We start from the raw sequence: 14,819 nt of genomic DNA on the forward strand, positions 1-14,819 counted from the left end.
GTGGGCACGTCCCCAGTGGGAGATGTGCAGGAGGCAGCTGGTCGATGTTTCTCTCTCATCGATGTTTCTGGCTCTCTGTCTCTCTCCCTTCCTCTCTGTGGGAAATCAATAGAATATATTTTAAAAAAAAAAATTAAAAATGTAACTCCCATTTGACCCAGTAATTCCACTTCTGGAATTACACCGATCAGAAAGGATAAATGCACCCCTATATTCATAGCAGCATGGCAGTCAATTAGCATATTCCCTCCTTATTGGCTGTGGATGCTGCCATCTTTGTGATGGCGTGAGAGTCAATTAGCATATTGTCTCTTTATTAGATAGGATATCCTTTGTGAAAATAAAATGATATAGACAGTTCTCCTCTTAATAGCATAAAAAGTTTATGAATACTACTCTTACTCCCTAAAAATAGTATTATAAAAATAATATGATCCCATTATTTACTTTTGAAGATATTTGGATTCCCTCTATGAATCTTCAATAAAATATCTCTAAGAGGTTTCCATTCAATATTTTTTGAACCCCAAGTATTGTACAACTCACTAACTCAAAAGGCAACTCTTAATTTTCCATATATTTAATAGTTGGAAAGTTCCTCTTAATTCTAAACCAAATCTACTTACTTCCTTATAAATCTACTCTTTGATTCTATTTTTGCCTTCTGAAACAAATTAAAATAATATCCCTCTTCTGTTTTATTACTATTCAAATAATTGATGGCAGTTTCCATTTATTATCAATATTTTCATGCAAGGTACTTAAAACAATACCTGGAATATTGAAAGATCTGTGTGTGTATATATTAATACATACGCATATATACAGAGTAGGGCAAAAGTAAGTTTACAGTTGTGAGTACAGGAAACATAAGAGTTTATTTTTGTATTATTTATTATTACATTATTTTCTATACAATTATAAACCTACTTTTGCAAACCCTATGTGTTTGTGTGTGTGTGTGCATATATGTATCTATGCACACACACACACATACGTACATAAATATGCTTTTTAAATATTAAACCACATTAAGAATAAATGATATTAAAATATAACAAAGGGATTAAGCCTTAATCAAAACTAAAGATTAAACATAAAGAAAGCAACCCACAGAACGTTAGATAAGTTTGGTGGAAAAGCTGAAAGAAGTAGTAAACATGTGTGAAAGTCAGAAAAATGTGATAGTTATTTGTGCCAAGAAAATGAGGGGACAGGAGAAGCCCACTGGCCATGAGGTTGGCAAGAAAAGCAACTTTTTTAAATTGCTCCAAGTCACTCAGCTAGTTAATGACAGAGACTTGGAACTTGTGGAGGTCTACTCCAGAGATAAATTCTTAATCGCACACAACACTGCCTGTCAACACGACTATTCTTGTTCAGAAGAGATGCCAAACCAAGGCACATGTGAAGCTAATTGTTTCAATCAGAATCATAACAGACACCATCACAAAGCCCACTTTAAAAAGGAAAAGTTAATTTATGATTTTAAAATTGCCATTGCAAGCAAGAATTGTGACCTCAATTCTGCTACCCACATACCAAATCTCAGAATCTTTGAAGATAATTTGATAAAAGGAGAAAACAGAATCTATTGTTTCATGTTGCCATGCCTCTGATACCTTTTTCTATCCTGATTACACTTCAGGAAGTCAGAGGCAGTTACTATGACCACCTAAGCTATCTTCCCAACACACTGAAAACAGAGTAGCAGTAATAATCTGCAGACCTCAGATGAATCTAGGGTTACGGTTGCTAAGATAACTGCTGCATGTGCTCTTAGGTGATGCATCTTGCAGTGTTGTCATAACAACACTGACATGTCAATGTTTTTCTAATGTACTTGGAGGGTTCGAATGGCCCATAGAGTACTGTTGTTGCTCAAAGAAAAAAAGAAAGTCTAAAGGTACATATGGGCCTTGTGGTTCAGCTGCAACTGCTGAGTTACCATATGACCACATAGAAAAATATATACCCAGAAATACATCTGTAATTTCAATCTAAGCTACCAATACAAAACATCAAGTTCAGCGTTAAGAGAAGGAGATGTGAAACATGTAAACAGTATTGACTGATAAAGTCTAGATTTACATCAGAAGTTTCTGAACAGAGATTTCTTCATAAATATTTTTACAGGAGAGTAAATCGAAGAGAATAAAAAACTACTGCATAGGAAGTAACAAAGGTGCGGGTACTAGATGTGCCAAAATATGATGGACTGCTAATGAGTAATCAGAGAAAATACTACACCAAAAATAGCTAAATGCACTACTAAAATAAATCTGAAAAAAAAAATGTTAAACACTAAATTGGCACATATTACTTTATTAGAAAAACAAAGAGTTTTAAAATTTTAATTTTTTACAATTATATGACTAATGAGATTTGGGGGGGAAAGTAAAAATAGGTACACCAAAATGTCATCAGTAGACATTTCAGGGTTCTTAATAATAAAAATAGATGTTTTTCTTCTTTTCTTCACTTTACAAAAAATAAAAATTATTTTATGGTAAAAAAAAAACTCAAAAGAAATATAATAACAGATTGAAAAAATATAAAATATATTAATAAAACTTGCAGTGGCTACAAAAAGATATAGTTCTATTTTTTAAAAAAAGGAAGAGGGAAGGGGAGGCAGAAGTTGGGTGGAGGGGGGAAATGGGAAGATGGAGACATCAGTAATAGTGTCAACACTAAATATGTTGAAAAAAAGAAATTAAACTGGTTTGCAAGGACACAAAATTTGTCACATGGCATAATGGAGAAACCACTTTAGGAATCCTTTCAGCATTAGGATATGGGAGAAATGCATGAGCCTTATAAATGTTTTAAAAAGATCACATACCATTTTTTCATTGAGGTATCCTCTGCCCAATCAATCTCTTCAACCCCTGAGATCAATCACTCTCTATTACAACAACATGTTCTATACAATTAACAACTAACTTCTCATTATAAATAATTAGAGGCCAAAAAGAGCAAATTATATATTCAAATTGCTTGGGGGGGGGGGAATACTGTCAACAAGAATTCTATATCTAGAAAAACTATAGAAAATTAAGGTGAAATAAAAACATTCTCTGATGAACAAAGTAATGGAACTTTTGACTAGTAAATGTACTGTACAAAGGATACTAAAGGAACTCCCTTCGGTTGAAATACATGAATACATGGGAAGAAATAAAAGCATTGGTAATGGCTAATATGTAGATAAATATAAGAATGTATGCATACACTTTAATATATTGTTCTTTCTTTTCCTAATTCCTTTTTTAAAAACCCATATATCATATAATTATTACAACAATTATTATATATAATTGGGAAAAAATGTCCTCGTGTAAGGATTAACAAACAAAACCAAAAATAGATTTAACAAAAAATGCAAGGCCTCTAACACTGAAAACTGTAAAACATTTTTGACAAAAATTAAAGATCTAAATGAATTGAGAAAAGTATCTTCATGGAATAAAAGACTCATTATTGTTAAGATGCCTATTATTTCTAAATTGATCTATAGATTTAGCGCAATCCCTATCAAAATTCTGGAAGCTTTTTTAGAAATTGGCAAATTGATTCTAATATTTATGTGGAAATGTAAAGAACCTAAAATAGTTAAAATAAATTTTGAAAAGGAACAAACTTGAAGCACTTAACATATCCAACTAGGGGCCCGGTGCATGAAATTCGTGCACTGGGTGCGTGTGTGGGGGAGTGTCCCTCAGCCCAGCCTGCCCCCTCTCACATACTGGGAGCCCTCAGGCGTTGACCCCCATCACCCTCCAATCGCAGGATCGGCTCCTTGCCCAGACCTGACGCCTCTGACAGAGGCGTCAGGCCTGGGCAGGGGACCCCCATTTCCCCCCATCACTGGTTCTGCCCCCAGCCCCCTCCGATTGCTGGCTCTGACCCTTGCCCAGGCCTGATGCCTCAGCCAGAGGCGTAGACCCCCATCACCCTCCGATCGCCTGATCGGCCCCTTGCCCAGGCCTGACGCCTCCGCCAGAGGTGTCAGGCTTGGACAGGGGACCCCCATCTCCCCCCCATCACTGGCTCTGGCCCCCGCCCAGGCCTGAGGCCTCTGGCCCAGGAATCATGCCTGAGCAGGGGACCCCCATCTCCCTCTGATCGCTTGCTCCACCCCCCACCCAAGCCTGACGCCTCTGACCCAGGCTTCAGGCCTGGGCAAGGGGACCATCATATCCCCCCAATCCCCAGCTCCGCCCCCCACCCAGGCCTGACGCCTTGGCCAGAGGAGTTGATCCTCATCACCCTCCGATCACCAATCACCGGATCGGCCCCTTACCAGGCCTGAGGCCTCCGGCAGAGGTGTCAGGCCTGGGCAGGGGACCCCCAGCTCCCCGCGGTTGCAGGCTCTGCCCCTGCCCCTGCAGGACGCCTCTGGCTGAGGTATCCGGCCCGGGCAGCGGGCACCCACAGCTGCGGCGGCCCCGCAATCGTGGGCTTTGCTTTAGGCCCAGGCAAGGGACCCCTAGCTCCCGGGACTGCCAGCTTCGACCGTGCCCAGCTCCCATCGCTGGCTCCACCCCTACTTCCTGCTATCACTGGCCAGGGCGGAAAAGGCCCCAGGGCCGCCTTTGCCCTGCCCCCCAGCTCTTAGCTCCCCCCTGGGTTTCCGATCACTGTCAGTGGCAGGGGGCTTCTTCCTGCTTTCCCTTTCACCTCCCTGCATTGTGCCTACATGTGCAAATTAACCGCCATCTTGTTGGCAGTTAACTGCCAATCTTAGTTGGCAGTTAATTTGCATATAGCCCTGATTAGCCAATGAAAAGGGTAACGTCGTACGCCAATTACCATTTTTCTCTTTTATTAGTGTAGAGTGCAAAGCTTAACTTTGATACAGTAATCAAAAAACTGAATTATCAGCATAAAGTTAGATATTTTTAAAAATAGAATAGAAAGGCTAGAGGAAATTTTGTCATTATTAATTTTTTAAAAAGTTGCAAAGGCAATAGAATGGTAAAATTATAGTTTTCTCAATAAAATGTATTGAGACAGTTGGATGTCTGTATGCAAACAAACAATGAAAGCTTAGCTCCTTGTGGCATACACAAAATATGCCTCAAAATGGATCACAGACCTAAATTTAAGAACTAAAATTATAACATTTTTAGAAAAAAATAAAGGAGAAAATGTCTATAGTCTTGAGTTACAAAAATGTATTAGATATCATACCAAAAGCATGATCCATAAAAGAAAATATTGGTACCATCAAAATAAAAAAGAAGGAACTTTTACCATTCACAACAGCATGGATGGAACTGGAGAGCATTATGCTAAGCAAAATAAGCCAGTCGGAGAAAGATAAATACCACTCATATGTGGGATATAATGATCAACATAACTTGATGAACAAGAATAAATCTATAGACAAAAGGCAGGGGAAGGGAGCGGGTTAGAGAGCACCAAAGGACTTGTATGCATGCATTTTAGCCTAACCAGTGGACACAGACACTGGGGCAGTGGGGACTTGCCCAGGGTGGGAATGGCTTGGGGGGGGGGGGCCGCAGGGGATCAATCGGGGGGGGGGGGGGAAGAGACATATGTAAAACTTTAGACAAAAAAAAATCACTTTTAACTATAATAAACTTACATTTGGATAACTAAAAAAAAGGAATTAAAATTGTCTTTCAAAATACAGTACCTTTTTAATTCAATGTAATGTCCATAATGTATGTTTTTATTTTTTTAAAAATGTTTTCTAAAGTTTTGAACTACTCTTGGTTTAAATATATTTCTTTATTGATTTTTAGAGAGGTGTGGGGGGGGGAGAGAGAGAGAGAGAGAGAGAGAGAAAGAGAGAGAGAGAGAGAGAAACATCAATGATGACATAGAATCATTAATCAACTGCCTCCTGCACGTCCCCTACTGGGGATCGAGTCTGCAACCCGGGCATGTGCCCTTGGCTGGAATCAAACCCAGGACCCTTCAGTCCACAGGCCAACACTCTATCCACTGATCCAAACTGACTAGGGCTATATATATTTTTAAAATACAATTCAGTTCTGGCCCAGTGGCTCAGTTGATTGGAGCATCATCCCATATACCACAAAGTTGCCCGTCTGATTCCTGGTCAGGGCACATACCTAGGTTATGGGTTTGATCCCCAGTGGGGGTGTGTATGGGAGGCAACTGATCAATGTTTCATACAGTTATGTTTTGTTTTGTTTTCTCTTCCCCCCTCCCCAAAACCAGTAAACATATCCTTGGGTGAGGATTTTTTTTAAAAGCTATAATTCAAAAATAGAAAGACAAACAACACAATTAAATATGAGCAAAACATTTCACTAGAACATTTAATCAGAGAAATTATACAAATGGCTACTAAGCACAAGAAAAGATGCTTAAATCATTAGACATTGAGGAAATGTAAATTAAAACTCAAGATTCCACTTTATACCCACTAGGATGGGTATGACCAAAAAAGGTGACAATACCCAGTGTTGGTGAAGATGTGAAAAAGCTTGAACCCTCATATGTTGCTGGTCAAATGTGAAATGGCATAGCCTCCTTCTTAAACAGTGTGGCAATTTCTCATAAAAGTTAAACATATACTTGCCATATAACACAGCAGTTCCTGTCATAACACTCTACCCAAGAGAAATGAAAATGTATTCAACACAAACTCCTGTATGCAAATGTTCATTGGAACATTACTGGTAATAGCCAAAATCTGAAAACAATTCAGTATCCATCATCTGATGAGTGCGTAAAAAATATAGTGGTATATCTATGCAATGGAATACTGTTCAGTATTAAAAATGAGCAAATTGTGCCTAAGTGCAACCACATGAATAAACCTCAAAAACATTATTTTAAAAAAAGACTACATATTGTATGATAGCATTTATAGGAAATGTCCAGAAAAGGCAACTCTATAAAATGAAAGTAGGACAGTGGTTGTCTGGGGTTGGGAGTAGAAGCAGGGATTAACTGCAAATAGGTACAGAAGCCTTTGGGTGGTAATAAGGTGTTCTAAAATCGTTGTGATAGTTGCCCAGTTATAAACATTTATTAAAAATTATTTCACTTAATACTTACAAAAATGTTAATGTGAATGAAGAGAACACCATTAACAGCTCTTTGGTTTTTAATTTATTGATACTTAAGTTACCACCTAAATGATTCTAAGTTGAAAGGGAAGAATTAATGGAAGATTGTAAACAACTTTTAACTAAGGGGCTAATTTCCACCCACATCAGAACCTACAACTCTATCCTATATAATAAAAGGCTAATATGCAAATTGACCAAACAGTGGAATGACCAGTCACTATGATGCACACTGACCACCAGGGGGCAGATGCTCAACGCAAGAGCTGCCCCCTGGTGGTCAGTGTGCTCCCACTGGAGGAGTGCTGCTCAGCCAGAAGCCGGGCTCATGGCTGGCAAGTGGAGCGGTAGTGGCGGGAGCCTCTCCCACCTTCGCAGCAGCACTAAGGATGTCCGACTGAAGGCATAGGCGGGAGTGGGCCTAAGCTATCAGTCAGACATCCCCCAAGGACTCCCAGACTGCAAGAGGGCGCAGCCTGGGCTGAGGGACCCCTGACCCCAAGTGAATGAATTTCGTGCACTGGGCCTCTAATAACTAAATAATATCTAGTCTTCTCCCTTCTGAATTCAGGACTGCAATATTTCCTGCTAACAAAAATAAAAACATGGCAAAATGTGCACTTTAAGCATAAGGATCATTCCAAGAAATTTATAATTCCCTATATAATCATCTACCTATCCTCTGACATAGAGAATACAGTAACTGTACAGTAACATAGCACCACTCAGTAATGCTAACATTATAGGCATAAAAAAATCGAGAGAGAGCCAGGATGAACTGCAGTAATAACTGCATCAGAACCTTAATTTGTCTAGCCTACTCTAAGGGAACAGTTCTAGAGAAAAATGAACAACACAAAAATTAATAGATCCCATTTATAATTGCAAGAGCAAAATATTCGATAATTTTAATGATGTTATGTCTATGTTCTATAATGCCAATGTTAAAGAAAGTTCTCTCATGTTGTCCATCACTAAAAATATTGTTCAATATCTAAAACTTTCTAAAGAATATTATGATCCAAATAGAGAAGAAAAGCTCACATTTCCCCAAATTAAATTAAAGTTGAAGTCAAAGAATCTATTCCTGACAGCCCGATGAAACTTGTCTTTCAACAGTGTCATTATGGCATGGTATGATGAATAAATATATTTTAAACTTTTCAATCATCATGTCAGAAAGCATGGGGCATGCGTCTGGAAAAGATTAAAAAGCATTTTGAAAATTGATTTGACCACAGATATCAGAGGTTAATTCTTCCCTTATTCTTTGAAAATTATTTCCCAGGATTTGTTTCACAGCTTCTAGTTAATAAAATAAATATGAGGATATTTCTGGGGATCAAAAAAGAAATGTGTTATGATGCTCTTCTTCAGTTCCAAACCTGAGGACTACAGGAAGATGAGTAGCGATGCCATTGCTCTGTCCTAGAGATGATGCACTTCCAATGCTGGGCTCCTCCCACAGTGTTTATTAAAGTTCTTTGAAGCACTGCTACTAAGAAAAAAAAATGTCAACAGAGCTCACATTCTTATTGTTTCTCAAAATCCATGGCTGTTTCAGATTGTGCCTAAGATAACAAGTCCATTTTATTTTAGAAGCCACTGGCACAGCTGAGTGCTGTAACAAAGGAGCATGAGAGACATTAGTAGACACAGCTAATAGAAAGCTTGGTTCCGAACTGAAAAGGAGGCTAGGAATTTTAAAGCAATGATAGTCTACATAGAAAACAGATCCAGAGTTCCTACAGAATAAGTGACAAGGGCGTCTTCCAGTCTATTAAGAAGACAAGCCCTGGCCGGTTGCTCAGTTGATTGGAGCGTCCTCCCCATGCACCAAGGTTGCAGGTGTGATTGCCCGGTCAGAGCAGAGATGAGAAGCAACTAATGAACGCATATGTAAGTGGAACAACAACTAATGGATCTCTCTCTCTCTACCTCTCTCTCCCTCTCTTTCTCAAATCAATTTTTAAAAAAGACAAGAAGCAGGGCCCAAGTCATATTTTGTGAAGATGTTAGGTATGCTTGTTATTTCTCTAAAATTATTAAGCATGCTGACCACCTCCAGTGGCAAGAAATGAAGCAGAAACTGGATAGGAGGAATGATACAAGTAGAAAGAAACAATAATGCTAATCATGGTAGAAGTGAAAATAATGAACATTTATTTAACACTTCACCTAGAGCTGAAGATTTAATAAGAACTCACATGGAGTGTGTCATTTAATCCTCACAAATAACTTTCTGAGTTATTTGACAGCGTAAGCTGCCAGGGAATTATTTTAACTTAGCCTTGAGAACAGAATGAGCTCTCTATGGTTGAAGAGTCAGATTCCCCTCTGCCTCTCTAAAAATGCATCTGAATTCGTTGAATTACAGGAATGATAGAAAGCTTCATGACCAACTGAATTCATATAAATTTATATATTGCTAAGAATGACTTCTAATGAGTAAAAATATTAATGATTACTCTAGGTTCCTTAATTTCCAAATGAATAAATTTGAGGCTCAGAGATTATGAGACTTACTTAAATCATGATTGTCAGAGATACCTCTCCCTCAGTCTGTGGCCACTTGCTCCACACCTCACGACCCACAATGCAGTGAGGGAGACTATGTGCCATTCCACTAATTTATAATAGTCCTACTACAAACGCAGTCTCTTACATACAAAAAAAAACTCGCTTTGGAGTCAATGTCAATGAGTTAGGTTTATGTGACCAAATGTTAATATCTAAACTGAATATTGGACTGCAAAAATTTCTTCTTAAACTGCCACAATGCCTCAAAAGACCTATGTGATAAACTTCCAAATTCTCAGAACAATATTAGATTAGAATGACCTGAAAGATACACAGCACAATAACATGGATTCCCAATTCAATCTTAATTCCCAATGCTGAATCTGTTTTTTAAAATAATTAACTTCCCTGGCTGGTTTCTCTCAGAGGTTAGAGTGTGGGCCTGCACACTGAAGGATCAGTGGTTCGATTCCTAGTCAAAGGCACATTCCTGGGTTGCAGGTTGGACCCAAGCCCTGGTCAGGCAGGTTCAGGAGGCAACCAATTGATGTGTCTATCTCACAGTGATGTTTCCTTCTCTTTCTCTTCCTCTCTCTCTTCTTCTCTCTCTAAAAATCAATGGAAAAAAATATCCTCGGGTGAAACTTAACAACAAAATTTTTTAAATAATAAAATAATTAACCAATTGATTCATATTTAATGCCTGACATCTGATAAGAGAAGATGATGGGAAAAAAAGGAAGTTGAGCTTAAAGAAAAACAAAAACATAGGAATGCCATATGGGAAAAAATAAAATTGAGAAAGAAGAATATGTGAGGCATGGATGATCACTTAGAGAAGATGTAGAGGGGGAAAAAATAAAATGGAAATAAAAGCTTGTTCAAACCATCTGGAAGAGTTCATTCTACCTCAAAATTCTGTTTAATTAAAACCTGGCCACAATTACTGCCATCAGTTGCCTGTCAGTGACATTCTTGCTTCTTGGTAACCAACCCTTATGTCTTTATAACTCTTTAAAACTGCAATGATGATTTTCTGTTTCATCAGTATCTCATGAAATTGCTCACAAGTATGCTCCAGCCCTCGTCATGCAATTAACCACTGACTGACAACACAAAATGACAAAGATCATGGTTTAGCTAAAGCATTATTATTCAATTTGCAAATGATTTACTGTCATTTGACTTCATGTTTTTGTTGGTTTGTTTTGTTGTTGTTTTTTGACAACAGGGGTGGTAGCTCATAGGTATTAAAATGAATAGCCAAAATATTTAAATTACTATAAAAGCCTTCACTGTTAGAGTAAGAAATAAATATCCTAAATTATTTTTTAAAAGCACTTTATTATCAAAGCCCACTAAAGAATTAGAAACATGAAATAACATGGAGCTATTATGGGGAAAATAATGAATATCAAGGTCAACTTTATCAACAGAATCATAATTTTTAACCCTGATTTTTCTTTTTTCTTTCCATGGTTTAAGTAACTACAAATTTGGAATTTGGCAACATAATAATGTAAAAATGTTATCTATCTAGTTAAGACTCCATGTCACAACTTTATTAACTATGGTTCCCATTTGGGCCAACTATAGCCTCACAAATAATCCATCCTGGTAAACCCAGGTAAAAAGCAGAAATGCTAATATAGGATAGCTAGACTGTTATTCCTATTCTAACTGAAAATCCTGCCTATTGCTTTATTTTTAAACTGCCACTAACATGTTTAAATTATAATTGCATCTTCTCAATAAGCACAGTCCCTTATTATTGGAACTGGCAGGGGGCCTTGGCATTTGAGTCATCATTTCATTATGTCTATTTCTTACCCTGGTATACAAATTAAATAGAAATACCAGCCAGATGAATTATGAATGGTGGGGGGAATCTGAAGCAGTAACTTTAAATTGAATTAATTTTTCTCAAGTCTACCAAAAAATATAAAGCAATTAACATTGGTAATAATACATTCTACTGTAGGCCCATTTCAAAAATATTAACTATCATTCTAAAGGCCAAAGATGCTGCAAATCCTCCTAGCCAAATATTGTACTTCTTTAAGACAGAATCCACAGCTTTAAGATTCCCTATGGTACAAAGCTATAATAATTCCGGTTTTAACACAGCTACAAATAGGGACAAAAATACACATTTAACAACTATCTTCCAATCTAAAGAGCTTCAAAATGGATAGCAATTATTGAATATACTAGAGGCCCGATGCACAAATTCGTGCATGGGGGTGGGGTGTCCCTCAGCCCAGACTGAACCCTCTCCAATCTGAGACCCCTTGAGGGATGTCCGACTGCCAGTTTAGGGCTGATCCCACCGGGTGAGATCGGGCCTAAATGGGCAGTCGGACATCCCTCTCACAATCCAGGACTGCTGGCTCCCAACCTCTTACCTGCCTACCTGCCTTATTGCCCCTAACCGCTTCTACCTGCCGGCCTGATCACTCCCTAACCACTCCCCTACCAGCCTGATTGCCCCTAACTGCCCTCCCCTGCTGGCCTGGTCACCCCCAACTGCCCTCCCCTGCAGGCCTGGGTCCCCCCCAACTGCCCTACCCTGCAGGCCTGGGTCCCCCCCAACTGCCCTCCCCTGCAGGCCTGGTCACCCCTAACTGCCCTCCCCTGCAGTCCTGGTCACCCCCAACTGCTCTCCTCTGCCAGCCATTTGTGTCCACATGAGGGCGGCCATCTTTGACCACAGGAGGGTGGCCATCTTGTGTGCTGGAGTGATGGTCAATTTGCATATTACCTCTTTATTAGATAGGATATTTTGCACATGTGAAAAATATTATTTAAAACATCATGTGTAATCAAATAGGAATAATATAGTTCATTCAGACTAAAATATCTAAAGATGTACTAAAATGGAATCTTCAGGCTTTCCTTAGATGTTTTCTAGTCTCTGAACTTATATGATGAAAATACGACTGGATGGTTTTTCCTAAATCACCTGATTCAGTTATACTAAATCAGAGGTCCTCAAACTTTTTAAACAGGGGGCCAGTTCACTGTCCCTCAGACATTCCACACATGCGCACTGCGGGCCCGGGATGAGTCGGCTGCTAAGCAGGACAGGCAGCGGCAGCAAAAACACCTGGCGGGCCGGATAAATGTTTTCGGCGGGCTGCATGTGGCCTGCGGGACATAGTTTGAGGACCTCTGTACTAAATGGTTGTGCATCCTTCCATCTTTTTCTAATATTTTGTTTAAAAATTTTCCATTGATTTTCAAAATTATAAAAATGAATCAGTTATGAAAACAATGTTGTTTAAAATCCTCAAAAATATCTGACTCTGCCTTTAGGAAACTATTTCCTTTTTTATTGCAGGCACTCTAAAATATGTGTAGATTATTCATTCACGGAGTTTTTAATTGTTTCTGCAACTCTTCTTTTGGCCCAGAGAAACCAATTCATTTCTGAAAGCCAACAGCTTTCCCAAAATGATTGGGAACAAGCCTAACACATCTTTATTTATCTTGATACAAAATATTGAAAAAAATCTCTATTGAAAACTAAATGTACATTCAAATGTCTACTCTGATAATTAGCATTAGTTTTCCTTTTAATTACTGAAATTACATTACCAAATTTAAAATAGTCATAGCTAATTTTTCTTTATATCTTATTATTTATTTTAATGTTGACTTTTTTCTAAAAATAAAATTTACCTGAGGGAATAGATTTGTTTACACTCAACTACTTAAGATGTTCTTCTGTTGTCTTTTCATATTTATTTATAATTTATAATCCAGATGTTCCCAAAAGGGTTTCAAAAAAAATTCACAATAAACATTCCTAGGTCCACTGTTCAAGGAAATGAGTCTTTATTTCAATATTAAAATTTAATTGAAACTCTGAGATAGTTGCTTCATTTTCAACTTTTAGAAAATACATTATTCTGCATGTTAAGACAAAACTAGAATGTAAACCAGATGTTCCTAGATTATGAAATTTAGAACAGAACATATTCAAAGTGTAGCTAATTCCTGACCTATATTTATTTAAGGATAAGACAAGCAAGTCCCACAATGCTGAAACTAGGGTTACCTTTTCTCTCATAATTTGTCTTCAATCAGTGGATATATTCATGGGTTTACAGTACCAGATTTTTAGTGAACCTTATCATTTTTATAATTACTATGGCTCATATTAATAAATGTCTTCTTTTTATATGCTGAAATAAATTAATGGAAGAGGCAAACACTATGCAAAATGGCTGGGAATAGGGCCAAATCTTATTACATACATCCAGGGACCAGTAATTTTCTAAATGGCACTTTAAGCTCTCTTGCCTAAATAATTACAAGTACAGCCAGCATGTAATTTACTGAAATAATTATGCACTCTTCTAGTTCCCATCACCCATCTCAAGCTCATGGCCACTTACCTTGTCTTTATTTTCCGTGCCAGAAGCCTCAGGCTTGGTCCTAATCACAAATGGGGTGGACAGTCGCAGCAGGACCCTTTCGAAGGTGGCAGTCACCTTCGGAGAAACGATCTCGAAGCAGTCCTCAAACTTGAGCACTTTGTGAGTGTCGCATCGAAGCTGCTTCCGCAGGCCTTCCCCCAGCTGAAGGACTGCCATGTGGGGGTCAAACATCAAGTGGAAAGGAAAGGCTCTGCAGAAGGTGTTGATGCTAATTCTGAGGTCCTCGGGAACTTGGGAGGTTCCCTGGGGAAGGTTCTTCGAGATAGTAGTATTTTCACATTCTTTGATAAGAAAAGTGAGACAGCTACAGTTGCCTGGGTTTGAGCCATCTGAGCATAACTCATTTGCCACCTGTTCCACTTCCACATCCAGCCGATAGATCTTCTTTCCTGCGGCCTTAATCATCCCCAGCATCGCAAAGCCCACAATCTGGTGAGGGTGGAAGTAGTGGAGCATGAGAGCACCTTCAGGGAGCTCTTTGCATAGGAATGATGGTGACTCCAGGGCAGCCTGTTTTCCAAAAGAAGTTCTAATGTGTTCCAACAAAGCATCGAAGCCATTAAAGAAGTCCTGCAACGTGCCACCGACAGCTCGAAGGACTCTCTCGTTCTCATCAAAGCATATATTAAAGAACTCCTCACCAAATCGTTCTTGAATGTCCTCGAACTTCAATCCTAGAGGTAAATGGGAAGCAAGTGTTAGTGAAGAATAATATAAACAACTAAATTTAAAGCTTTTAAGTACTTATTAAATGGCATAGCTAGAGAGTGAAACATGAGAGGTA

The 14,819-nt window shown here is 38.5% G+C and overlaps 1 protein-coding gene across 1 annotated transcript in view; it reads right to left on the reverse strand.

The window, feature by feature from the left end:
• GUCY1A2 (guanylate cyclase 1 soluble subunit alpha 2) overlaps window positions 1-14,819 on the reverse strand; it is a 283,849-nt gene that overhangs the window by 189,560 nt on the left and 79,470 nt on the right. The window contains exon 4 of the mRNA XM_036324459.1: window positions 13,994-14,709. Coding sequence (XP_036180352.1) covers window positions 13,994-14,709 — 716 coding nt within the window. The remainder of the gene's footprint in view (window positions 1-13,993; window positions 14,710-14,819) is intronic.

This window comes from Myotis myotis, unplaced genomic scaffold, assembly GCF_014108235.1.
Source record: "Myotis myotis isolate mMyoMyo1 unplaced genomic scaffold, mMyoMyo1.p scaffold_m19_p_10, whole genome shotgun sequence".
NCBI classification, from domain to species: Eukaryota; Metazoa; Chordata; class Mammalia; order Chiroptera; family Vespertilionidae; genus Myotis; species Myotis myotis.